Source organism: Phyllobates terribilis, unplaced genomic scaffold (assembly GCF_046119375.1).
Source record: "Phyllobates terribilis strain yellow unplaced genomic scaffold, ASM4611937v1 Scaffold_2__4_contigs__length_985480577, whole genome shotgun sequence".
In the NCBI taxonomy this organism is placed as follows: Eukaryota; Metazoa; Chordata; class Amphibia; order Anura; family Dendrobatidae; genus Phyllobates; species Phyllobates terribilis.
This window is the reverse complement of record NW_027362762.1, coordinates 127,102,357-127,127,736: the sequence shown is the minus strand read 5'-3', so window position 1 is coordinate 127,127,736 and position 25,380 is coordinate 127,102,357. Positions and strand designations below refer to the sequence as shown.

General features: G+C 40.0%; 1 protein-coding gene across 2 annotated transcripts in view; it reads left to right on the top strand.

Annotated features, from left to right (window-relative positions):
* The window catches only part of LHFPL6 (LHFPL tetraspan subfamily member 6), a 176,472-nt gene that overhangs the window by 145,581 nt on the left and 5,511 nt on the right, over nt 1-25,380 (top strand). For both annotated transcript variants that reach the window (XM_073662584.1, XM_073662585.1), the window contains exon 3: nt 17,268-17,366. In XM_073662584.1, coding sequence (XP_073518685.1) covers nt 17,268-17,366 — 99 coding nt within the window. The remainder of the gene's footprint in view (nt 1-17,267; nt 17,367-25,380) is intronic.

Sequence of the window (25,380 nt, the reverse complement as noted above, 5' to 3'; positions counted from 1 at the left end):
GAGTACATGGGATTTCTAGAGATCCCATCCACTATGCTGTAACAGCTGGACGCTACGGGTTTGACGCTGTATAAACACGCAGCGTCAAACCTGCAGCGGCTCCTGGCCGTGACCACTTACCCAAACTCACCTACATCATGTCAATTTCTGTAGCCGAGACGCTGGTCTCCGCTGCAGATTTTGACCGATTGAAGTGTCATTTTATGCGGTGGATTCACATGTATGGACAACAAAAGTGCGGCATTAGAACACCGTAATTTTGGACGCAAGAAAAATGCGTTGCTTCCAAAGCGCTGCGGAGTGCTGATCGGGGGGAAATAGCGGCTAACGAACGAGCTGTGAGATGTTATTTAATGGCCAGGAATCATGTTTGCAAATGGCACCTTACCAGGCTAAAAATGCCAGCTCACAGCAGCCGCATAAATTACATGACTAGAAATACTAATGAAGATTGGGACTACCTGACACCTAGCTATTTTATTTGATGATGACAAGGTGTCAATCAGACCTTTTCATGACCAAAACTAATTAAAGTAAAGAGTTAAATAAACACGCAAACACTTTATATGAAATACAACAGACACATTATTCAATCATTTAAATTAACCAATATACTCACCCCAGTTCTTTCGGTAGTCCAAGGGTTTAAGCATTGTCCCACTAAATTTAATTTAGTTCCATAAAGCATTCATTGATGTACAAAAACGCTTCAAAGACCGCATCAAAAACATGTCAAAAACAGCCAGCGTTTTTTCTGCCAAGGAGATGCAGAAACGCTCAGGAAATTTCTGCTTCAAATCCTGATCGTGAGCACATACCCTTATAATCACGTGATGTCATAGACCTAATGGAAAAGATAAGCATTATCTGGGTAGAAAGGCAAAATGAGTAATTGTAAGTACACAGTGCTATATAATATGATGACTGCAATATATTAAGAGGATAAAAACTTTGATGGGAGGAGGAGGAGTGCTTCTTTAACTTCTGGCAACCTTAGATCGCAATAAAATAACAATAACTCATCATTTATATTTTTCACCATTTCGGTGATCCCTGCCGCTCCTGCTGCTGATCATGTTCCACGCATGATTCAAATAACCACTGCAGACAATCACTGTCTTCAGCAGTCACATGGTGTACATGAAAGTACCAGCTTTGATACAAGTTACAAGTTTGCGGGTGTTCTCTTGTTTTAGGAGCTACTGTGAGTTTTATTTTGTGGCATGATTTTTTTTTTTTTTTACAGATGTTGTATTATATTGGTGTATGATATATTGTTTTTTTCTGGATGCTGTATTCTTCTGTTTTTGTTGTTTTGCCTGTTTTTGGGTATGCTGTTTTATTATTGGGGGTGCTGTCTTTTTTTAAGTATGCAGTCTTGTTTTCGGGGGATACTGTGTTGTTTTTAGGGCTGATTGTTTGGTGATGTGTTATTTTGTGGATGTTGTATTATTTTGGTGGATGCTGGTTTGTTTTTTTGGGGGAAGATTTTGGGATTCTGTGTTTTGAGGGTGCGGGGGTCCCATATTATTTTATAGATCTGGTCTAGTTTTTGTGATACGCCATGTTTTAAGGCATGCAGTCTTGTATTTGGGAAAGTGTTGTTTTGCTGGTTGTGGTCTTGTTTTTGGGAGTGTTGTGTTATTTTGCCCGTTGCTATGTCCCATGTAGTAGTTTAATGTAACAGTGGAGTCAACATAAACATATTTTCCTCTCTGGACAACAGTAACAACAACACAATGATGGTACAGCAAAAAAAAAAAGGTTTGATGTGTAATCACATTGCAGTAGGAATTTCCCGCTGGTGGGAATATCTCCTATTTTACTCAGCAGTAAATAACAATTTCCATTTTTGGTGATTCACATAGATGGAACACTTTCTACTGTATATGGGAAAACATGATAATTAGTTCCCCAGAGATTGAGGGAGGAGGTGAAGATCACCATAGCAGATGTCTAAAATAATAGACCTTTGAATAATGTGCAGGATTAATGAGATGCAGATTATTCACCGAGTTGTCACTAAAGATTAAAATAATATTGTTAAAACTAATGAACATTTATATTTTTACTCTTATACGTTTGCTTTTTGCAAAACGACGTACAACACATAATTAGGTTGCAAGAATCCTAAACTTTTCAAAAAAATAGTTGTAATGTATTTTCCTTCTACTTTCTGCTCCAGTTCCTGGTGCCCCTCCACATCTTACTGTTTTAGTAGTTCGATGGGGGAGAGGGCACCACCCAATCTACTTTTTGATCTGGGACCATGAAAATAGCATTATAGGCTTACATTGCCGTAAAAAATAGCATGTTTGTTGGTTGTGTAGATGGTAATTGTATATTTATTTATTTATTTTACTCACTTATATAGCGCCATTAATTCCACAGCACTTTACGGACATTATCATCACTGTCCCCATTGAGGCACAATCTAAGTTCCCTATCAGTATGTCTTTGGAGTGTGGGAGGAAACTGGAGAACCCGGAGGAAACCCACTCAAACATGGGGAGAACATGAAAACTCCTTGGACATGTTGTCTTTGATGGGATTTGAGCCCGGGGCCCCAGCGCTGCAAGGCTGCAGTGCTAACCACTGAGCCACAATGCTGCCGTAAAAATATTTTTCATTCAATGATTCTTTAAGGGGTTTATCCAGGACTTTTATTGTTTTTGTGTATGAGGCTAAGAACTAACAGGCAGGTAGTTGCCAACCGCCTGCCTGTTCTGCATGGGGACGATCTCTGCTGGCTCACCTTGCTTATATTTACCTCTCATCAACAGAATAGCTCTTCCTCTTTCCATCTGCTCTGTTCACAGGGCGTGACGTCATGTTGATTGACAGCCGGTTCCCCGCAGTAGGGAGCTGACTGCCAGCCAGCTGTCACGAATGTGCCACATCCTGCGGAGGCTTTTGGGGTATCTGGGATCAGAAGGTCGCAGTGATTGGCAGATCGGAGGTCCTCTTTGGATTCTGCTTGGCTTTTAACTTGAATGGTTCAGATTGATTTTCACTTTGTGTGGAAGGGGTTAATATTTCATTTTTGACCCTGCTGAGTTTCCATATGGCTCTAATCTCAGCTGCTGCATCTTACTGCCACTCCCTTTCATTATTTAACATCACTCCTAGCTGTCTCCTGTGCCGGGCCGGTTATAGCTTTCCTATACTGACCTCTCTGGAGAAGTTGTTCCAGTATAAGTTGTTGAGTGCCAATTGTTTGATTTCTCCCTGTTTGTCTCCCTCCCTGTGTCTTCTTACTTTAGTAGTGAGACTAGTGTCTTACTGCCCTGCTCACTAGTCAGGGCTAGCTCAGGGCCAGTCAGGGCTTAAGCACCTTATCGCGCACAGGGAAGGACCCGTCTTGGGACGATAGGGAGCGCAGGGTGAGTGTTTAGTGGTGTCCCTTCTCCCCTTTCCCTATCGCCAGGGCACTTTTTTACCTTGCACCACACGCCGGGCATTTCCTTGCTCTGGTGTGACATCAGCATGACATTGGTAGAGACACCCCCTCAACAGAGCAGAGCGGAAGAGAAGACCCTCCTCTGTCAACATGACTGTAAGGCTATATGGGTTTTTCAGCGTTTTTTGCTGTAGATTTTTATGCAAATTTTCAGCTGCGTTTTGCAGTACCAGAAGTCTCTGTTCACACATCATGTTTTTTTTTGTTGCATATTTTGTGCCTTGGTTGGATTTTTGGAGAGAGCATGTCACTTCTTTCAGCGTTTTTTCACCCATAGGAAGTGATGGGTAGTTAAAAAAAACGCTGAAAAAATGCGTCTAAAACGCACCAAAATTTGCATCATCGTTTTTGATGGCAAAATAGAATGAGGTTCTTTGTTTTCTCAGAACTTTATGTATATGCATAAATAGAGACAGAAGGACAGTGAAAAAAACACATCAAAAAAACGCAGCAAAACCTGGGTTTTTGACGCAGCTGATTTCCTGTCAGAGATTAGTTTTTGCTGCAGATTTGTGACGCTGAAAAACCCAACATGTGTGAACATAGCCTAACGAAGCCGTAGAATCGCGACCTTTTTGAGCCAGCAGAAATCTTCACCTGCCTATTAGTTGCCCCATACGCAAAAATAATAAAAGTCCCGGATAACCTCTTTAACAAAAAGTTGAAAGAAGAAACAAAAATATCTTCCACTACTGAGAAATCCTTTCCATACTATTAATGCAGGAGAGCGTTTCTGTTTGATGGACTTGGTGGCAGCCGGAATGTCCCTAGCAGCCTTGACCTGTAAATCAACACTGTCTGGAAAGCTACAAAGACAGACTTTTGACAGAAAGAAAAAACGTTGCATTTCTGAATGAATTTTACACTCTAAACACAACTGTTGCTTGGGGCAGATTTATCAGAGTCATTTTCCAAAACCTTCTAAATCTCATGTAGCTGCTTGTTTATATGAAATGTTAATGATAAATGAGCCGTTTCCTGGATCCTCAGCAGATGCAGAAGACTTTTTAAAAGAAATTTTGCAAAGATAATTTATTTTTAACCTTAGGGAACCTTTTCTGTTCTCATAGTGCAAGAGGAAGTAATATCAAGGATTTTAGGAAATTGTTAGACATTTTTTATTAGTTTTTAAAAGTTTGATTTCATACTTTTTAAATTTATTTTTGCTAGAAATTCCTTCTTACTACAGTACATCTGGGTAAATGGAAAGAATTTATTCCAAAATCTAATCACATTGAATGACTCTCTTAGCTCTGGTCTAACAAGTCTAGATTAGTGACTGTCAAAATTCTGTATAATTCCTTAAAGACAATATTTAGTGATGAATATGGGACATTACTTTTCCTAATACTTTCACCATTTGCAGAATGGGACTACATAGGCCACAAACTTTCGTTAGATGGAAAAAGTTGAAAAGTCTTTGTGATATCAGTCGCTGCACAGAACGTTGGCTCTGAAGGCTGCGGAGCCTTTGATTTACTGTGGAAAGTAAAGGAGACTGGGTGAAAATGAACTAATCATTTCTAATTAGTGTGACTTTCACTGTGTATTAGAACAATGTTATGAGCCTGTATTACATAAATGCCCATTTAGATTTCAAGTATGATCCAATAGAATAGATTTCAGGCAGACATCTATCTCTGAAGAGCAACGTACCATTAGTCAAAATGTTTTATGTCTTAAAATCTTGAAATCTGCTGTATCCTCATTTAGAAGAATTAGTTTTCAAGCCCTACTGATGGGTGAGATAAGTTCTTTTAAAGCTATGCATTTTGTGAATCATCCTTTAGGGGAATCTGTTAGCAGCATTTCACCCCCAAATTATCTATATGTTCATTAATATATACATGGCCTCTGTTATGAAAAAAAATCAGCATTTCAATTCTTGTGCAAATGAGGCTGAAGAGATGAGAACTTTGGCGATTCTGGGCTCAGAGACAGTAATGGAAAATGTGACGACACAATAACAGTATGTAAGGACAAATGTATAGTGCCATGAACAAATCCTATATTGTTCTATATTGTCATTGCCGGGGATGTCTCCATATAAAGAAACGGTCGTGGAGATGGATGTGCTCTAGTATTCTGCCTAGTTTGACATAAACCTATAAAGAAGAACATACTAGGTTCAGTATTATCATTCTGGCCGCTGCTCGACACTATGACTTTATTTGTGTCTTGCTTTGTACTTGCGGTCTAGCTTTATATGGTTTTCGGCCATGTACACTCTGCACATTTCAGCCAGATATAATGGAGGCTCAGACTGTGTTTGAGGCAGGTTAAGGACATATCCTGGAACAAAGAAAGCAAAGACTGTGCAGCCAAGGGGCGAGAGGACTTGGCAGATGAGGCTCGGAGAATGGCCATCTCTATTGTACAGCTGGGCTCAAAGCCAGTCTCAAACAGGTCAAGAATTGTATCACGTAGGCCAAGCTGCTCAATGGCTCTTATACACTGACTGAAGAATTTGGAGTCTTTCTTATAGAAAACTTTAATCTGCTCTGGGAAATAGACGTCTAAAGAAGGGACTAAATAATTAATACATTTCATATTAACATCAGTACAGTCCTGTGACTGGTATATTGGCTTCTAGACCATATACATGTTCACTGGAGTATAGTGAAGACCCTTACAGGAAGTTCTGAACTTTGTTCTTTGTTTTCCTGATTTTTTCACTTGACTTTTTTCTCCACATAAATGGAGACTATATGCCTTGGATATGCCAGCAATGTTTGATCGGTGGGGGTCCAAACCCTGTCAATCACTAGGCTTGAGTGAGACAACAGACTTTTCAATGCCCTGTGTATGTTAGGTATATTGGACGGCACATCACCTTTGAACTGCAGCATATAGGTAATGTTATGTATTTTATCATTTCTTAATAGTACTGTCACGATTCCTCCTGAGTGTCTGGATGCAGTGAATGACAGTTCCGCCGTCCAATCTAGGAATGAAGCGTGGTGATCTGTCAGGGTGGTGATGGACAGCTCAGCCTTCCTATCGGATGCTGGGGCTTGCTGAGCTGTCAGTGTCTGGAGTAACCGTTTAGCCATCCAGTCAGGACCTGGGTGTGCCGGGGCTTCATCCATGTGTCTCTTGTCCAGAGTAATTACCCGGCTATTTAACCAGCTCTCTGCCTTAGATTGCTGCCACTTGTAGCTTTTCTCATGAGGTGTGTGTTTGCTCTTTGCTCCTTGTCTGGTATTCTGATCTTTGCTGCTCGACCTAGGAATTGTCTTGACCATCCGTTTGCCTAGCCCTTTTTGTTGTGATCCGTTACCTTCTTGGAATATTGACCTCGGACTGTTTCCTGACTACACCTTTGTCTACCCCTCTGTCTATGACGTACTGTCTTGGCTTTTGACCTCGAACCTCTTGACTACCCCACCTCATGGCTTATCTGTGAATAGTGATTAGCGTCACAAGTACCACCTAAAAGTGACCAGTCTACCATGTTATAGGGGCAAACAGCTGTTTTTCACTGCCCATTCACTACTCCTTTATAGATCTAAGATGAGAACTTATACTATGAGACCAGAGTGCTATTCTTGAGTGCCACATTGCTGCATTCGTTCGAGTTACGTGTCTTTATTTTCTGGATTCAGAGATGAGAAGTGAAATGCCATGAGACATCACACCAGCCTCAATTTCCATAGCATATGGACGGTAGCCATCTACAATCTCCATTTGGTCTCCAAAATACATAATTGTATGGCGAGATTTATCATATCTTTCAAAAAGAATCATTTGAAGTGCCCATAGCTACCGATTATGAGAACTGAGATCTGAATATTTGCACTGGGTTTTGATAAACTTAACTCATTGACTCATTCAATTATGGAACATAACACACTTCAGTTTCTACAGGTTTGGAAACGAGTGTAGTTTTTTATGTGGATTTTGGAGCGGTTTCTCTTCAAAATCCATATCAAGGAGTATTCAAAGAATTTCTGAAGTGGATTCTATATGGATTATGAAGAGGATCTACTTCCAAATCTACATTAAAAACTCTAAGTGAACATACAGTTAGGGTAAATGAACACGCTGCATATTTAGATACAAATTATCCTCAGCTTATATGCAGGATTTCTCCAACAAAATCCGCTTGAGTTGCATGTCTATTTTGGCATTGATTTCACCCGAGGAAAAGTGTCATGTAAAAGTTTGGGCACCCCTGGTCAAAATTAGTTATTGTGAATAGTTCAGCAAGTTGAAGATAATATGGTCTCTAAAAGGCCTAAAGTTAAAGATGACACATTTCCTTTGTATTTTAGGCAAAAAAAAAATATATATTTTTTTTTTCAGCTTTTTTTCATCTTTTACATTTTAAAAATTTCAAAACAGAAAATGGGCCGATGCAAAGGTTTGGGCACCCTGCATGGTTAGTACCTAGTAGCACCTTCTTTTGAAAGTATCACAGCTTGTAAACCCTTTTTGTAGCCAGACGAGAATCTTTCAATTCTTGTTTGAGGGATTTCCATCCATTCTTCCTTGGAAAATTCTTCCAGTTCTGTGAGATTCCTGGGTCGTCTTGCATGCTATTTTGAGGTCAAGCCACATATTTTCAATGATGATCAGATCAGGGGAATGTGAGGGCCATTATAAATCTTTCAGCTTGCGCGTTTTGAGGTAGTCTATTGTGGATTTTGACTTCTGTTTAGGATCATTATCCATTTGTAGAAGCCACCCTCTTTTCAACTTCATCTTTTTTTACAGATGGTGTTATGTTTTCATTAAGAATTTGTTGAAATTTCATTGAATCCATTCTTCCTTGTGCCATTGGCTGCAACACAACCCCAAAGCATGATTAATCCACCCCCATGTTTAATGGTTGGCGAGATGTTCTTTTCCTGAAATTCTGTGTGCTTTTTTCTCCACACATACCTTTGATCATTTTGGCAAAGAGTTCTATTTTAACCTCATCGGTCCACAGCACTTGTTTCCATAATGCATCAGGCTTGTTTAGATGTTCTTTTACATACTTCTGACGCTGAATTTTATGATGAGAAAGCAGGAGAGGTTTTCTCCTGATTTTATTTATTTTTTTATTTTACTCACTTATATAGCTCCATTAATTCTGACTCTTCCATGAAGGCCATATTTGTGCAGGTGTCTCTGTACCACAACTGTTCACAATCACAGTAATTTTGCCCAGGGGTGCCCAAACTTTTATATGCCACTGTGAAAGAACTTACCATTAGTGCAACCAGTGCAGCCACACTGGGGGCCACTACCACCTCCTAAGCAGATGGAATTGTGCATTATGATTGGCCTTCAAAGGGCCCACCCTTACACTGTTCTGGCACAGAGACCCTCTTCTGTCTGTGTCCACTTTTGATGAGAATTATACTGTATAACACTTTTTTCATACTGAAGGTTTTCTATTGAATTCCATGCGACTCCAACAGGAAAAAATGGCATGTTCCATTGTATACCCAACTGTGAAGGTATTCTCCACTACTACCAGCTCTACAATACGAAACAATGAAGATTTGCATGATGCTGCATCAAGTCTGTGCCCATGGTAGTGCCTAAAAGTCGTAACAATTTCATGAAACTCTTCAAATAAGCAGAGTGAGAATTTTACAGAACATTTTAGTTAGCGAAAAGTTCAAGAAATATGGATTTGTTGGTTACATATCAAATGGAAACGGCATGAATAGATTCCCTTTAAACTTAGCTTCTCTCATACATTTTGGTGCATTAAGGGATAATATCCTACTTGTGATTTAGAAATGCCTCCAGCGCTGACAGCGTTACCTACACACTTGTTTTATTAAACCTCTGAAGAATGTGTCTGCGGATCAGGTGCTTTAAATCCTTTGAGACCGGAGATTGTCTAGATTTGTATTGTCTGCTTGTAAGAGATGAAACAGTTTTTTTTTTAGCTTCTGGAAGGAGATAAGATTTTATTTTTGGCAGCAGGTTAACGCATTTGTGCACACCTTGTCTAAATAATTATTCTTGTCAATTTATCAAAGACGTACTTTTTTTTTTCTCTCAAAGTCGCCAATTATTATGGATAGTAAAAAAAAAACTATAATTAAGATCTTAATTTTTTTTTACTGGTAAAATTATAATATTTTAAGTTTGCATAATTGGACTTCATAAAGAATCTTTTTTTGGGGAGGTAAGCAGCATATGCAGTTTAATGTGTATCTGCATTTATAATGTAAAATGACAGGCATAAAAGTAAAAAATAATTGTATCATCAACGACAAAAGACTTTATTACAAAATAGATTTTAGATACATAATTTATGTGAAATATTATCTTTAATCCTCATTACATGAATTTTATTTTAATCTCTTGGAATTGAAAGAGCAACTCTATCAAATATATGGAATATTCTTAATCCCCCTCTAACTTAACCCACAGTAGAATAATTTTATAATATATGTAATTCCAAATTATTAGCAAACTGCTGCACAGAATACAGGGGTGTGTGTCTAAGGCTAGACTTACACATTCGTTTGTCACAGTCGGAGCATGGATCGGCCTCTGGTCTCCTGATCTGGTTATGCAGTTGCTGAATTTGGATCTGGAAACCCGCAGCTGCTCCGTACATCACGATCCGTACATCACGATCCGTGCTCAGATTGTGACAAATGGGTTTATGAGTCTAGTCAAAAGCACAGGACAGGCACAGGCTGTGTCTGTGCAGCAGTTTGCTTGTCACAAGCACTGGGCAAACTCCAGCCTATTTAAATGGTTATTCCATTATTTATAAATGACTTGAGTCAAATACTACTTGTAAATACAGGCAATTTTGCAATTAACTGCTTATCAAAATGTTCAGCTGATCGTGAGATATTTAACTTTTTTTTTTGTTTACCTTGTTGCCTTGGAGACCGACCACTACTGCTGGACAGCAGAACTTGCCCAATGTGTACAGGCTCTTTTCTATTGCACTGTTTTCACGCTGGCCAGGATCGCTGGAGCACGCTGTTACCTACTAGTCCCGTTTTAGCTCTTTAGCGTAGTGTTTATCAGATAGATAGCAGCAGTGGTCGGTTCCCTGGGCAACAAGCTATAAACAAAAAAATTACTTGTGTTATGACTGCTAAAGCACATTCATACGGGTAACGTACAAACCAGGGAGACAAATACCTGAACCTGACAGGTCCCTGTTCAGAGTAGGAAAAGGCCCCCTCTGACCTTGGTCTGTCCCTGCCTGACCGCGGAGGTTAGCATCCTAAGATAACGCAATGGTGCCCCCACTCGACGGCGGCTTAGCCTGAATATAATTAGCAGCTCCCAGTATCACTATAGTAGCAATTCCCTAAGGAATAAAGGAATCACACTGCAACCAACTTAAACTACAGCAAAGTGAATGAATCCAACAAAGTCTTTCACAAGCAGGAAACACCAGTGCGGAAGGTATATAAAAGCTGCACACGAAAGGTGATAGGACAGACAAACAGAGTAAAGGAAAAACACCCGTTAGCCAAAACCGACCGGAAAAAAGATAACAGAACTAAAACACCCAAAGAAAAGGTGTATCTGCTGCGTTTCAGCGGGAAGAGACGCCGACCACAGAACACAGTGTTCGAATCCATACACATGACAATATGAAGATGTGAATAACCCTTTAAGGGATGGAAGTTATAGTTGCTTGACAGTCAGCAACAAAAGAACAGGAACAGGAGGCAGCCTTGGGAGGGAGCATCAATGGCAACAGCAGAATATAACTTTATTAACTCTGCAGAAAACCCCTTTAAAATCTATATTGCAATCTAAAACACTTTACATAAAATGCATTTTTGTTTGAGTGTTTGGTGGTATTGTTAGGATAGGTAAATGTTGCTGGAAACCACAAGATTTTAATCTTGTAATATTGTACCTGACAGCACAGATATATGGCTCTATGTTTTGAGGCCAGACTTGTTTTCTCTATAGTCATCTTCCTTTATTGACCACCTGTATTACGGCCTGGTGGGGTCATATCTATAATATCATGTAGTAATGTATTTTACACACTGACCCTCAGCCAATACATCACAAGTGCATTTTAGTGAATTGGATTCTCTACAACATCAGACCTTAGTACACTGAAACTGTAAAAGTAATTTTACTTATCCTTTATAGTCAAAAATTACTTTTTTCAACTTTTTACATATTGTTAGATGCATACCTTAACTTTGAATCATGTAAGCTAATATTAATCAATTTTTTTCTCTTGAATTATGGATTTAAATGATTCTCGCTAGTTCTTATGTAGCTAAAATTGCAAAATCCTTGTAAAGACAAGTAACTATGCAGTTTACTTTTTATTAAAAATCCTCTCCATTCTCAACAATCGAGATTTTTATTTTTATAGTACTCCTGATTACCTAGGTTACCGACCACCCTGCAGACTCAGAGTGGGTGGTCACCAAGTCAGAAGCATGTCCTAAAGCATAGAGCTTGCTCACGCCGCTTTGAAGCTGGGCGATTAACAGATCCTGCCACCTTGAGTGCCCCTTTGTTTCTCCCATGGTACAGAGACAAGGGTGTCACTTTCAGCAACCTAGGAAAGCTCTCAGTTTGGACCAGTGGCATGACTAAGCCGATAGTCAAAACTGTCAATCTGCCCCCGACAAAGCAGGAAGCCAGGAACTGGGAGCGGCGTGCTCCTGAAGAAAAGATACTGACACACAACTTCATTAAAGGGAGCAATTCAGTCCCAATAACACTATTAACCTAAAGATATAGGGTAAATCTGCAGGTTAATAGCGTTATGAAAGTGACCGGCCGCTATACTGAAAATACGGCACTCAGGAGAAAATGATCTTCTTCATTTCTACTGTTAGCCACCAGCTTTCAGTCATGGGGGTGTGCTTAGCATAATTACAGTCTCTGCTGACCGCACTGAGAGCGACTAGTGAGATCATGTCCTGGCACTGACTGCCAGCTGACACAGTACTGATGCACTGCTGAGCTGGCTGTCAGTCATGGGGATGTGGCTGTCAGAATTACAGTCTTGGCTGAGAGCGGCTGGTGTGACCATGCTCCAGCACTGACTGCCAGCTGACACTGTACTGATGCACTGCTGAGCTGGCTGTCAGTCATGGGGATGTGGCTGTCAGAATCAGTCTTGGCTGAGAGCGGCTGGTGTGACCATGCTCCAGCACTGACAGCCAACACTGTACTTATGCACTGCTGAGCTGGCTGTCAGTCAGTGCCTTATGTTTTTTTCAAACATAACATTTTAATAACTTTTATTTTGAAAAATATATATAGTCTTTTTCTCCAACACTGTTGTGAATTTCTACCTCTTTTCATATGATTATTTTTTCTAAAGTAAAAGCACATTACAGAATTTAAATCCCAAAAGAAGTGAATGTCACAATGACCTAATAACAGAGACCAAGTAATGGGGGCCGTAGGTTGGCTCAGCGGTTTAGCTTTATTGCCTTGTGGCCTCCATGGTTACAATCCTTTGTTGCTTTATAAACAACTGGAAATACCGAATAAATGGTCTGGTGAATGTTTCTTGATAAAAGAATATTAAAGTTCTCCAGACATTTTGGGAAAATAGACACAAAATTACAGGGAAAAAAGGGACAATATTGATCCTTTTATGGATAATAAAAAAAAGAGAGTAACAAAATAATTTGTTATATTGTATTAGGATTTGCTTTATCCTGCACACGTTGAGTTATGGACATTTTTGTCACAATAAATATGAAATCTAACACCCAGTAATACATTCTCCACTGCTATGAAAACTGTTTATAATGACCCTCCATCCTTCTAACGAAAAATGACTGCACATTTGTCATTTTTTGTCACTCTACTTGGTCCGCTCCTTATTGTCTCCTCTGCTGAGACTGGCACCCCGGTCCTCCTGCATCCAAGATGCTCCCTGCAGTGGGAGCGCAGCAGGAAGACTGAAAGCCACCTCCCCGCCTTTCCTGTGCCGCGGAGGTGTGGTTCAGACTTAGCGCTATTGTCATCATGGATGCTGGAGGACCAGAGTGCCAGTCATGGTGGAAGAGTCAACAGGGGAGTGGGCTTGAGGGCATCAGGTAGGATGAGTATATATCATAAATGTATAGTCACTTTCCAGTGCCAGGGTGGAGCATCAATTTAATTTCTGCAAGTATGAAATCTTCCGAAACTTGTTGTTCCTGGCTTTAATATTTTCTTGGTGGCAATTATACCTCCACACGATGTTAATTGGAGCACTGGGACGATCAGGGCTTGTTCTGTGTCTGCGGTACATTATTCTGATGGTGATGACACTGAACAGATGCTGCTGCTGCTCAGGTGCCACATGTCTCAGTAATGATCTGGGCAACTTAAGAATTCCGCCTCCGTTCTACTGAATTAGTGATTTTAGTTTTCTTCGCTCCTCCTGGCCAATGTTGTTGGCTACAGACACTAGTCACAAACTCATGTAAATGTAACTCTCACCATCTGTACACATTGTCACGTTACACTGCCCTGACAACCTACGTGAATAGGAAAGACGAAAATATTGTGGCAGTTCATTGTCTTTTTGCTGATGCTTGTGGCTAATTGCACATCGTTGTAATTTCAAAAAAGATTGGCGCTGTTATTGGGATTTTTGTGTGGTTACTATTTTTGTAAGTCACAACAGGACGTGCAGGTATATTGGTTGTCACCTTTAAAGGATATGTGTCATCAGAAAATGACCTTTTGTATAAATAAGGTTTTTTTTGGAAACATTTTTGCCAATGTTTTTATTTCCGTATCACAATTCATTAAAAATAGAAATCTTGCAATTTTAACTCTAGCCACTGTGGCTTTTATAGACTCTAACGTTCTGTAATTTTAGGAATTCTACTTGTACATGATCCACAATGAACAGACTTTAACCCTATTATTTTTATTGAATCATCTAATGAGCCTATGAAAAAATCATTGTGAAGGGAATGGGGGGCTGTGACATCACCTATTGTGATGGGCAGCATGGTGGCCTTGCAGCGCTGGGCTCCTGGGTTCAAATCCCCCCAAGGACAACATCTGCAAGGAGTTTGTATGTTCTCCCTGTGTTTGCGTGGGTTTCTTCCGGGTTCTCCAGATTCCTCCCACACTCCAAAGACATACTGATAGGAGTTTAGATTGTGAGCCCCAATGGGGACAGTGCTAATAATGTCTGCAGAATATGATGGCGCTATATAAGCAAAGCATAATGAATACATAAAATAAATTTATCAGCTACTTATGGAAGTGTTACCTGTCATTGTAATCCTGTCTTTGATGCCAATGAAACTGCTGTGAACTCTTCTTGAAGTGACGGCAAGTTAGAGTTTAAAATAGTCCAAGTGGCCTCTGTCAAAACAGCAAGATTTCTATTTTTTTTTTTTTTTAAATTAAAGATCGTAGTATGAAAAATCTGACAGGTTCCCTTTAAATTATCTTGTCGGAAACTGATGAGCAGCCAAATTGACAATTTACTGAGACGCTAATTCAAAGCTGGCGACTGATATGGCTGAATGTATAATTGTCATTTTTTTAAAATTGGCAGCAAGATAAGAGAAAGCAGAGAATAGCTTTCCTCCACAAAAAAGATGGCAGCCTCTAAACTATATTTTGTATTTCTCCTGTTTTGTTTGTGTAGATCTTTATGTTCAAAATGAAGTAGATTGTTTATAGCCATTAATCTATATATTAAAAAGGGTTGGTCCCTTCTATCTGTTTTTTGCCCACAGGCTCAGTAATAACTGCTCCCCGGAACTAGCGCTGCCTCTCTGCCCATTCCCCGTTCTCTGTTTACCGATTACCGTGTCACATTAACAGCGCTGCAGCCAATCACTGAGCTCATTGAGTAAGCCCATGTAGACATCACAAGCTTCCACGCTCAGTGATTGGCTGCAGCGCTGTTGATGTGACTTCACCTTTGCAGCCAGTCAACAGAGAACGGGGTGGCAGTGGACCCGGATAGTGTAAGTAAAACTCAGTTTTGCATTTTACACATAACTGAGCCTGTGGGCAAAAGACAGGAGAAAGGAAACAACCCCTTTAAACTCCAACACAGGTGTACTGATATGCCTGAGTATGGAGCGGGCTCAGGAGGTGAGCTTGCCCAAGACTCAGCAGATGCTGGCTGTGTTCTACAACCATCATTCACCACTAAAGCAGCGATCCGTCACTGCTGTTATACCCCATAAATGGTGCTGTCAATTTCTGGCAGTTTTACTCGCCTTACACCCCGCAGCATAATCATGAGATCCCGATGAGTGGCCATGGCTGATAGTCCCTGCTGAAGGACGCTATGGCTGCCATGTTGGTACTTCTATGAGGTCAGGCTAGGCTTCATAGGAGACCATGATTTTAGCCATATAGTGAAATATTGTGGTAATGCACTATAGTGAACAGGCAATCTGACCATTACAGGATCTCTCTTATGGGACTAAAAGAAGAATTTAAAATACTAAGAAATAAAAAGTCACTTTTTCCCTTTTAAAAATAAAGAGTTAAGAAATAAAAATATGTGGTAATGCCACGTCCATGTAATTCCATCTATCAAAACATAAAATTAATCAACCTATATGGTAAAAGCAGAGTTGTAAAGTGAGAAAAAAAAAATCAAAATGCCAGAATTCGTTTTTCGGTTTCTGCACCTCCTGTAATAAAAAGTGACCAAAATGTCATCTGTACCCCAAACTGGCACCAATAAAAATGTCAGTTCACCTTGCAAAAAGTGAGTTGTGATACAGCGCCATTGACGGAAAAGTAAAAGCGTTACGCGTCCTGACTTCCACTACATTGTGTGATGAAATGAATGGTGTCATGGGAACTTCGCTTGTAAAAAATCCCTAATACAGTTATGTCGATGGAAAAATAAAACGTTATAGCTGTTGGAAGAGGGGAAGGAAAAAAAGTAACTCACAAGAACAGAAAATCGTCTATTTCTGCAAGGGGTTAAGAAATGCTGTTTTATGCCAATTTCTTCTAGGTTTGCCTATTTTGAAGTCTATTTTCTACTCATTCTTCTGTTTTTTTTTCTCTGCTCGCTGTTGTAGAAATGGTTTTTATCATCCAAGTGATTGAAGCCGATTCATTATTTGCGACTTTTTAAAAGGTCACAATGTTTTTGTGCAAGTGTATATCAGGCCCACATGTCAGAAGTTCGTACACAAATATTAGAGTTGCATGTGACATTTCAATAGATCATGCTTCTTTTTGCTCTAAAAAGGAGCAAAAAAGTAAAAAGACAAAAATTAAAGAACATTTTTTATTTTGAGCAAAGTTCATAAACTCAACTTGCTCCACTTTGAAGAGTAGGGCGCCAAAACCGGCAGCGAATACCTAGAAAAAGAAGAAAAGTCTCTTTAAAAAAAAATGCAAATGATGAATCGGGGCCCAGGTCTTTACAGAAGAAGTGTTAATTCACTACCCATTAAATGTACATGATATAAACTTTGGGTCCATAAAGCTATGTCAATCCCTGGTGGGACAGGGATAAAATCTTGTTAGATATTGATACAAAATTACTTTATGTATGAAGTCCTAATTTTAATGTGTAATATAAATTTCTCGACCCTGCTTTTCTGCCATTTAGCGATTTTGTATAATTTCCTGTAGACTGTAAATAAACTTATGATAGTTACAGATACATGTTACATACATAGAGGCATTGTGTTCGCTTGGCTTTCCATTGTACATGTCGCTCTAGGTTCTCCTCCCCTTTGACATTGATGTCACTCTGTGTACTACTGGGAAGTGCTGCAGTTTGGTACAGTAATGTGTTCTTGTTTCCTTATAGGTTCTCATCTCCTTTGACATTGATGTCACTCTGTGTACTACTGGGAAGTGCTGCAGTTTGGTACAGTAATGTGTTCTTGTTTCCTCGCAGGGTTGCTGATTGGATCAGGTTGCGCTTTGTATCCTTTGGGCTGGAACAGTGAAGAAGTTCGACAAGCTTGTGGGAATCTCTCCGCACAGTTTGAATTAGGTAGGTATAACAGGAACACATAAGGGTTTACAGAAGACCCATTGCTCACGTCTGATATTTTAGTACATGTTCTATACATGTTTTTCATATTGTGATGACCACTTTGAGAGGTAAAATATTTGGTAAATGTAGTGACTTATTTCCCCTGAGAACAAAAGGATAAAGCAAACAATTTAATATGCCTAATCCTTATATCCCACAATATCATATTTCAGGGGAAAGTTGGGAGCCCATTATAATAAGATGGCCACACCCAACAAAATTGATGGGATTTGTTGTCTAACTTCACTCTCATGAGTATGGGCACCTAAAGGCAGACATATTCCTGAGTACACCCTTTCCTTCCTGCTCTTCTTCAGGGTTCTTTTCAGTCACTGAAATTTGAGACAGAGGATTTAGCTGTGGAATCAAGAAAGTATATGTGGGACAGAATATAGCTTCTGCTGACCAACCTGACTACAGAGGAGACCGTTTGTAGTCAGGATCCACCAGTTAACAAACAATTTTTGTACACCATTAGTAAAAATACCAAAGATTGAGACAGAACTAAGGAGGCAATATAGGTAATTAACAGATATTACAAAGTGATATATTTTTATATTTTAAAGCTATTGGAACTTAAGAGATAATATTAATAATCTATGCTTAGATACAAATGTTTTCTATAAATTGGGTTTTTGTACTAGAATTGTCCACCTATGTCACTTGATCATAATTAAGTTTCTATCCCCCTAATGTTAAATGGGACATTTCTGAAAGGAGCCACTGATGTTGCTGAACAAGCCATTGCCCCAGAAGTGGCCCTAAGGGCTCGCTCAGTGTATAACTCGGACGAGTGCTATCTGATGTTTTATCGGATAGCAATCGAACTAGTGTCATATTATGGGGCAGTGCAGATTTGCGATTTTTTGCTACAGACTAAATCGGGTTGTGGAAAAAATTGCAGCATGCTGCGAGTGACTCCACAAATCAGGTCACGCGCATCCATGCAAGTTTATGGGTGTGTGTGAAACATTGGACTGCACTCAGATGTCATCCGAGTGCAGTCCGCTTTACGTGGGTGCAGACAATGGAGAAATTAAGTTCTCCATCTTTTCCACACCTATTGATTCTCTCATCCGAATCACATAAGCAGTAAGCTCGGATCAGTGTTTGATCAGAGTGTCATTACCATATTGATTCTGTCACACGGAGAACATATGCTCGTGTGACCCCGGCTTTAGGATGGAAATGCAGTACTACATAATGGCCATCAAGATGAATGACTGGCCAAATTATAAATGGGCAGCTCAAGTCCCCCAAAACCAGAGCAACTCTTTGTTGTGGCTAACAGAGCGGAGGCCCCTCCATCTATGATGGTTATATCCTCTAATAGGATAGGGACATGGATAGGGACATGGAGCAAGCCCTTTACCTCAAAGGTTTCCATTCAGTAGCAGCAGAGATCTTAACATTTGTAAAGTTACCTAATTTTTCAATACATTTTCACATATAAATGGAAAACTCTTGAAAGACTGAACCAGACATTTGACTTCATGAAACTTACAAAGTTTTAGTGAAAAGCAGTGTGACTAGCAAACTGTAAAATTCAGATGCAGGGGTGAACAAATTCCCTTTTGACAGTTGCTCATGACAGCCGAAAAAATTATTGTGACCTGGTTTGGTCCCATCCATACATGCATTTAGCAGCCAAATCCCCCACTCAGTGCTACATGCCACATGCTACATGGCTGAAGGTGATAGCATGTGGTCCCAGCTAAACTGGTAAAGGGGGTTACAGACCACTCCTTATAGGCCGAGCCATTAAATAGCGGAAAATGTGACCGCGACATAAAGCTATGAGCCATCATGAATAATTTTTCTGTTGGGTAAAGCGTCCACATCATAAGGCTATGTTCACACTAGGCATTTTTTCAGCGGTTTTTGATGCGTTTTTTAATGCAAATTTTCAGCTGCATTTTACAGTACCAGCAAAGTCTATGGGCTTTCAGAAATCTCATGCTCACATATTGGTTTTTGTGTGATCAGTATTTTGTGCTTTGCATGTTTTTTTGCACAGTAGAGCATGTCACTTCTTTCAGCGTTTTTTAAGCCTTTTTCATCCATTGAAATAATGGGTGGTGAAAAAACACTGAAAAAATGCCTAGTATGAACATAGCTATCAGGTTTTGCTGCGTTTTTAGTGAAAAAAAGCAAGTACAGCAGTATGTGAAACTCTCATGTATTTTTGTGATTTTACCATGTTGTCTTTGTCACCTGTGATGACAGTTTAATTAAATTAGTGATGTGTACAGTTTAAACATTGGCTGAGCTAGGTGTGAGATTGGACAATACCTGTGGCCCAGGTAGGTGTGAAATTGAACAGTCTCTAAGTGACTCAATGGCAGGCCATAGTGTGAAAATAAATAGTGTCCTACAAACTCAATGCACTGCCAATGTCCTAGAAAAACTATTCCTGATCAATTCTCCTCCCCAAGTATTAAATTTGTAATTCTGGTTAGTATGGTTTCACACCATCTTGCATTGGTGGCCTGTGTTCATGTTTCTATGGTGGAAGAAAAGCTGAACTTTGGGATCCTGAAAAACGCAGCAAAAATGCACACAAACCTGCATATTTGACACCGCTTCTTTCCTGCCAAGAGATCAGGTTTTGCTGCAGAAAAACAAAAATGCTGAAAAAACGCCTAGTGTGAACATATCCTAAGAGATAAGTGATAGAGTGGATGACCCCTGCTGTGACCATGGAGTTAAGGCCCCGTCACACATAACGAGATCGCTAGCGAGATCGTTGATACGTCACGGTTTTTGTGACGCAATAGCGATCTTGCTAGCGATCTCGTTATGTCTGACAGGTAGCAACGATCAGGCCCCTGCTGTGAGATCGCTGATCGTTACAAAGCTTCCTGGACCATTCCTGGGTCGTTGCGCTCCCGCTGGGCAGTGTGCATCGCTGTATTTGACACCTTATCAACGACCTCGTTAGCGATTCAGAACTGAGACACGTAGGCGTGCATAAATTGGACTTTTCCGCGCCCCTCGTCCCCGATTGGTGGTCGCTACAGCGTTCTCATTTTCCGCCGTGCATAAAGAAGGCAACAGAATAGCGATTCCATCCTTTGTTTCTGACCTCGTGCTGGATTGCAGATCCTAGCAGAATTCTCCGGGCTGTTGATATCCGTTCATTCGACTGAGTCCTGATTTTGCGGATCGTTGTAGCGTTCTCCGGCTGAAACCAGAACGCAGTCAGGAACAAAGGGACGGAATTGCTACAACGTGGCCTTCTTCTAAACCAAGGCCGCCCAATCAGAACGCAGTAGCGTCCACCAATCGGAGATGAAGGGGCGCGGAAAAGTGATTTTATGCACGCCTTTGTGACACAGTACAGTCCCTATCAAGGTGTGGATCGTTGAAATAGCTGCTGTGTGAAAGCGTCCCAACGACCGCCGAGATCGTTAGTTAGATCGCTGGGGCGGCCGAAATCGTTGGGAAGTTCTGCATGTTTGACAGCTCCCCAGTGATCACGAAACGACTCTCCAGCGATCCCAAAACCGTGACGTAATAACGATCTCGCTAGCGATCTCGTTATGTGTGACGGTGCCTTTAGGAAGGAAGTGTTAGAGATCTTTATTTTCTTTTGTACAAGGTCGTTTTTATGTTACTGTTGATTGCCCCAGAGTTTCATTTATCAGGTTTATTAAAAATCAATCTGATTAGCTGGAAAATTTAAGTGTATCATTCTGGTCTATTAGGTGCCAGATTATTGGTATGTTTTCCTATTAATGAACTTACGCTTGTCTCTTTAATTGGTTTCTACTTGAGGCAATGTTCTTGATTTTCCATAAATACATCTTCTCGCTGCCTCCCGTACCTGTGTATACTTTGACTGAACTTCGTACTCGCTAATCACTTTGCTTTGATTTTCGTCTTAGATTTGACTGATCTCCCTGGAGCCTAATCTACACGATAATGAATTCATCTGGTTAAAAAAAATTCATTGGGTTCATTTAAATAATTGCTACTTCTACTCCAATATTCAAGGCTAAAAAATATGGTATTTTGAAAATACATAAGATGCCTACGAATATTCGCTAGGTTAAGAGCTCATGCTCAAATCCAAGTAAATCTATGGCACCCCACTGTAACTCTGATATAGTATGTAGGCATACAGGGGTTTTGTCTGTCTGATTTCATACAAATAAAGAATTATAGGTGCCCAGGTCAGCCATCTTTGTATTCCTAGGACAAAGGGAGGGATTATTAGGAGACTGCTCAAAGGACAATACACTTCAATACAGAAGTATTGCAATGTATTTCAGCAGTGATCAAGTCATTTAGGTCCCATAGGTGGACTAAAAATCTGGAAAAAAATAAACTTTTTAAAGAAAGTTAAAAAAAATAATGTGTATGTATGTATATATATATATATATATATATATATATAATATACACTGCTCAAAAAAATAAAAGGGACACTTAAACAACAGAATATAACTCCAAGTAAATCAAACTTCTGTGAAATCAAACTGTCCACTTAGGAAGCAACACTGATTGACAATCAATTTCACATTCTGTTGTGCAAATGGAATAGACAATAGATGGAAATTATTGGCAATTATCAAGACACCCTCAATAAAGGAGTGGTTCTGCTGGTGGGGACTACAGACCACATCTCAGTACCAATGCTTTCTGGCTGATGTTTTGGTCACTTTTGAATGTTGGTTGTTCTTTCACACTCGTGGTAGCATGAGACGGACTCTATAACCCACAGAAGTTGCTCAAGTAGTGCAGCTCATCCAGGATGGCACATCAATGTGAGCTGTGGCAAGAAGGTTTTCTGTGTCTGTCAGCGTAGTGTCCAGAGGCTGGAGGCGCTACCAGGAGACAGGCCAGTACACCGGGAGACGTGGAGGGGCCCGTAGGAGGGAAACAACCCAACAGCAGGACCGCTACCTCCGCAGGCCACAAATGTGCATGTGTCTGCACAAACGGTTAGAAACCGACTCCATGAGGGTGGTATGAGGGCCCGATGTCCACAGATGGGGGTTGTGCTCACAGCCCAACACTGTGCAGGATGCTTGGCATTTGCCACAGAACACCACTGGCGCCCTGTGCTCTTCACAGATGAAAGCAGGTTCACACTGAGCACATGTGACAGAGTCTGGAGACGCCATGGAGAGCGATCTGCTGCCTGCAGCATCCTTCAGCATGACCGGTTTGGCAGTGGGTCAGTAATGGTAGCCTGACTGCCATTAGGTACCGAGATGAGATCCTCAGACCCCTTGTGAGACCATATGCTGGTGCGGTTGGCCCTGGGTTTCTCCTAATGCAGGACAATGCCAGACCTCATGTGGCTGGAGTGTGTCAGCAGTTCCTGCAAGATGAAGGCATTGAAGCTATGGACTGGCCAGCCCGTTCCCCAGACCTGAATCCGATTGAGCACATCAGGGACATCATGTCTCGCTCCATCCACCAATGTCACATTGCACCACAGACTGTCCAGGAGTTGGCGGATGCTTTAGTCCAGGTCTGGGAGGAGATCCCACAGGAGACCTTCCGCAACCTCATGAGGAGCATGCCCAGGCATTGTAAGGGAGGTCATACAGGCACGTGGAGGCCACACACAATACTGAGCCTCATTTTGACTTGTTTTAAGGACATTACATCAAAGTTGGATCAGCCGGTAGTGTGTTTTTCCACTTTAATTTTGGGGGTGACTTCAAATCCAGGCCTCCATTGGATAATAAATTTGATTTCCATTGATGATTTTTGTGTGATTTTGTTGTCAGCACATTCAACTTTGTACAGAACAAAGTATTCAATGAGAATATTTCATTCATTCAGATCTAGGATGTGTTATTTGAGTGTTCCCTTTAATTTTTTGAGCAGTGTGTGTGTGTGTGTGTGTGTGTGTGTGTGTGTGTGTATATAATATATATATATATATAATATACAAAAATCTCCCCCATTTCCCATTCTGTACATGAAAAACATATATGGTTTTTCTGTGTTTTCCACTGCATGGACAACCCCTTCTTAAATTTGGATTCCCTGCGTAAAAAGAAAAAACAGATACTCACTTTCTAGATTGGCGCCATACCAGCGATGTTGGCACTAGATCTGCTGACGCTCACATGACATTGTCACTCCTCACTGAATACAGACTTTACTCGGGAATTGAGAATTTTGAGAGTTAAAGATCAGTCCAGAGGAGAAAGAAGCAGATTTCTCTGATAAAATATAATACAAAGTTGCTAATATTTGCTTTTACTATTAAAGAATGAAATAAAAATCAAAGCAAAGGTTACTCTTTAAGTACCCAAATATAACTTTCTCACTCTTTACCTATTTGCAAGCACGTAGTTACATTTTTAAAGATAATAACGAATATGTTTCCCATGAAGTGGGACCACCACCCCAAGTACAGCACTCAGCCACCCCCACCATGAGGAGTCACACAACCATATATTACAAATTTATACATAACCCATTAGATTACGACAATAACTAAATGGATCTTAGATATCCTACTATTGACCGTTTGAACTCCACTCGAAGTATTCGAAGTCAGAATTAAATGTCCCCCATCCAGCAGATATACATAAATGATCCTCCTGATATACAACATAGCCTATCCCATTAGCAGGGACAATGAATGGGAAGATTTTCCATGGATAGTTGCTTCAATTATCAGATCATTAAGGCAGACATATTTCCTTGCCTATGGACATTTCAGGTCAAACAAAACTTCAGAAAAAATATACACTCTTTACTACCATATACGTTACAAATTATGCTCCATATACTCCAATATGGGCTATCTTTAGAGAAAACTCGGCAGCGGGCATCAATGCAAATCATGAATACACCATTCCCTCCCACCATTCAAGTTATTTCTTTAAAAAAAATACTTATATTATGAAAATGGATTGGGATGAGACTTCAAACCAAAAAGAAGTACACACTGGAAGATTTTTTGAAATCTGAGAAAGTTTTATTGACATGCCGCCAACACACATTAAGCTTCCAGTTGACTACTGGACTCAAAGAGTCTTGGAGTAATTTATTTTTTACATCATTCTACTTCTTCATCCATTTCTCTTTTTCATTATTTTTCGATTTTATTTTTAGCCTCGTGGGAGGGGGAATTCGGTGAGTCATCTCTTAAAGCCACTAAAATGGACAAGAGGAAAAACAATCTTCAATTACGCAAGCATACAAGAGAGAGATACCTGTTAGCATTTCTCTTCGAGGAACTGTTGTTGTGTTTAAGCTAGTAACACCCTTCCCTTCCTGACCCCTAAAATTTCCTTGGGAATACCACAGTAGGATTGATAACCGTTTCATTCTCAATGTGACCCACCTTTTCTCCCCTTTTCGTCAACATTTGAACAATAATCCATTCTAAACTGAGACTCAGACAGTTCTACTTGAATAATTCACATGGTCACTGTCCAAAATTAAAAATGTAAGACAATTAAAAAGTAGACTTAGTCCATGAAAAAACAAGCCATTGGAAACAGAGAAGTTATGACTCTAGGAAGATTGGGAGCAAAAACTGGCTGTTGACAAAAAAAAAAGGGCTAAAAGTAATTTTAGGCGACTCATGTACATTAAACAATATTTTTAGATCCTTTACGTTCATTTGCTTAATTTGTATTTTTTTAAATTTTATTGTTATTTTTTGGGAATTCCAAAAAATACCTTTCAGTTAAAGTCTGTCAAATGTTGAAAAACATGTTTTACTTTTACGGCAACTACATTTCTTTTCTCATAACTCCATCTAGAATTATATGAATGTCATATTTCTATTAGTTTGCAGTATTTGTCATTTTTTGGTACTATCGCTGCATTGAGTAGGAAGTTATGTAAGGACATCGAATAATATCACCGCTCCTTCACTTTCCCCCCTGTTCAGCGACTTATGTAAAACCTTTTCTGTTGTAATATGTTATTGAACCTTTTGATTTTGGAGTACATGGAGATATCGTTAGTGCCTGCCCACACAAGTTGTATT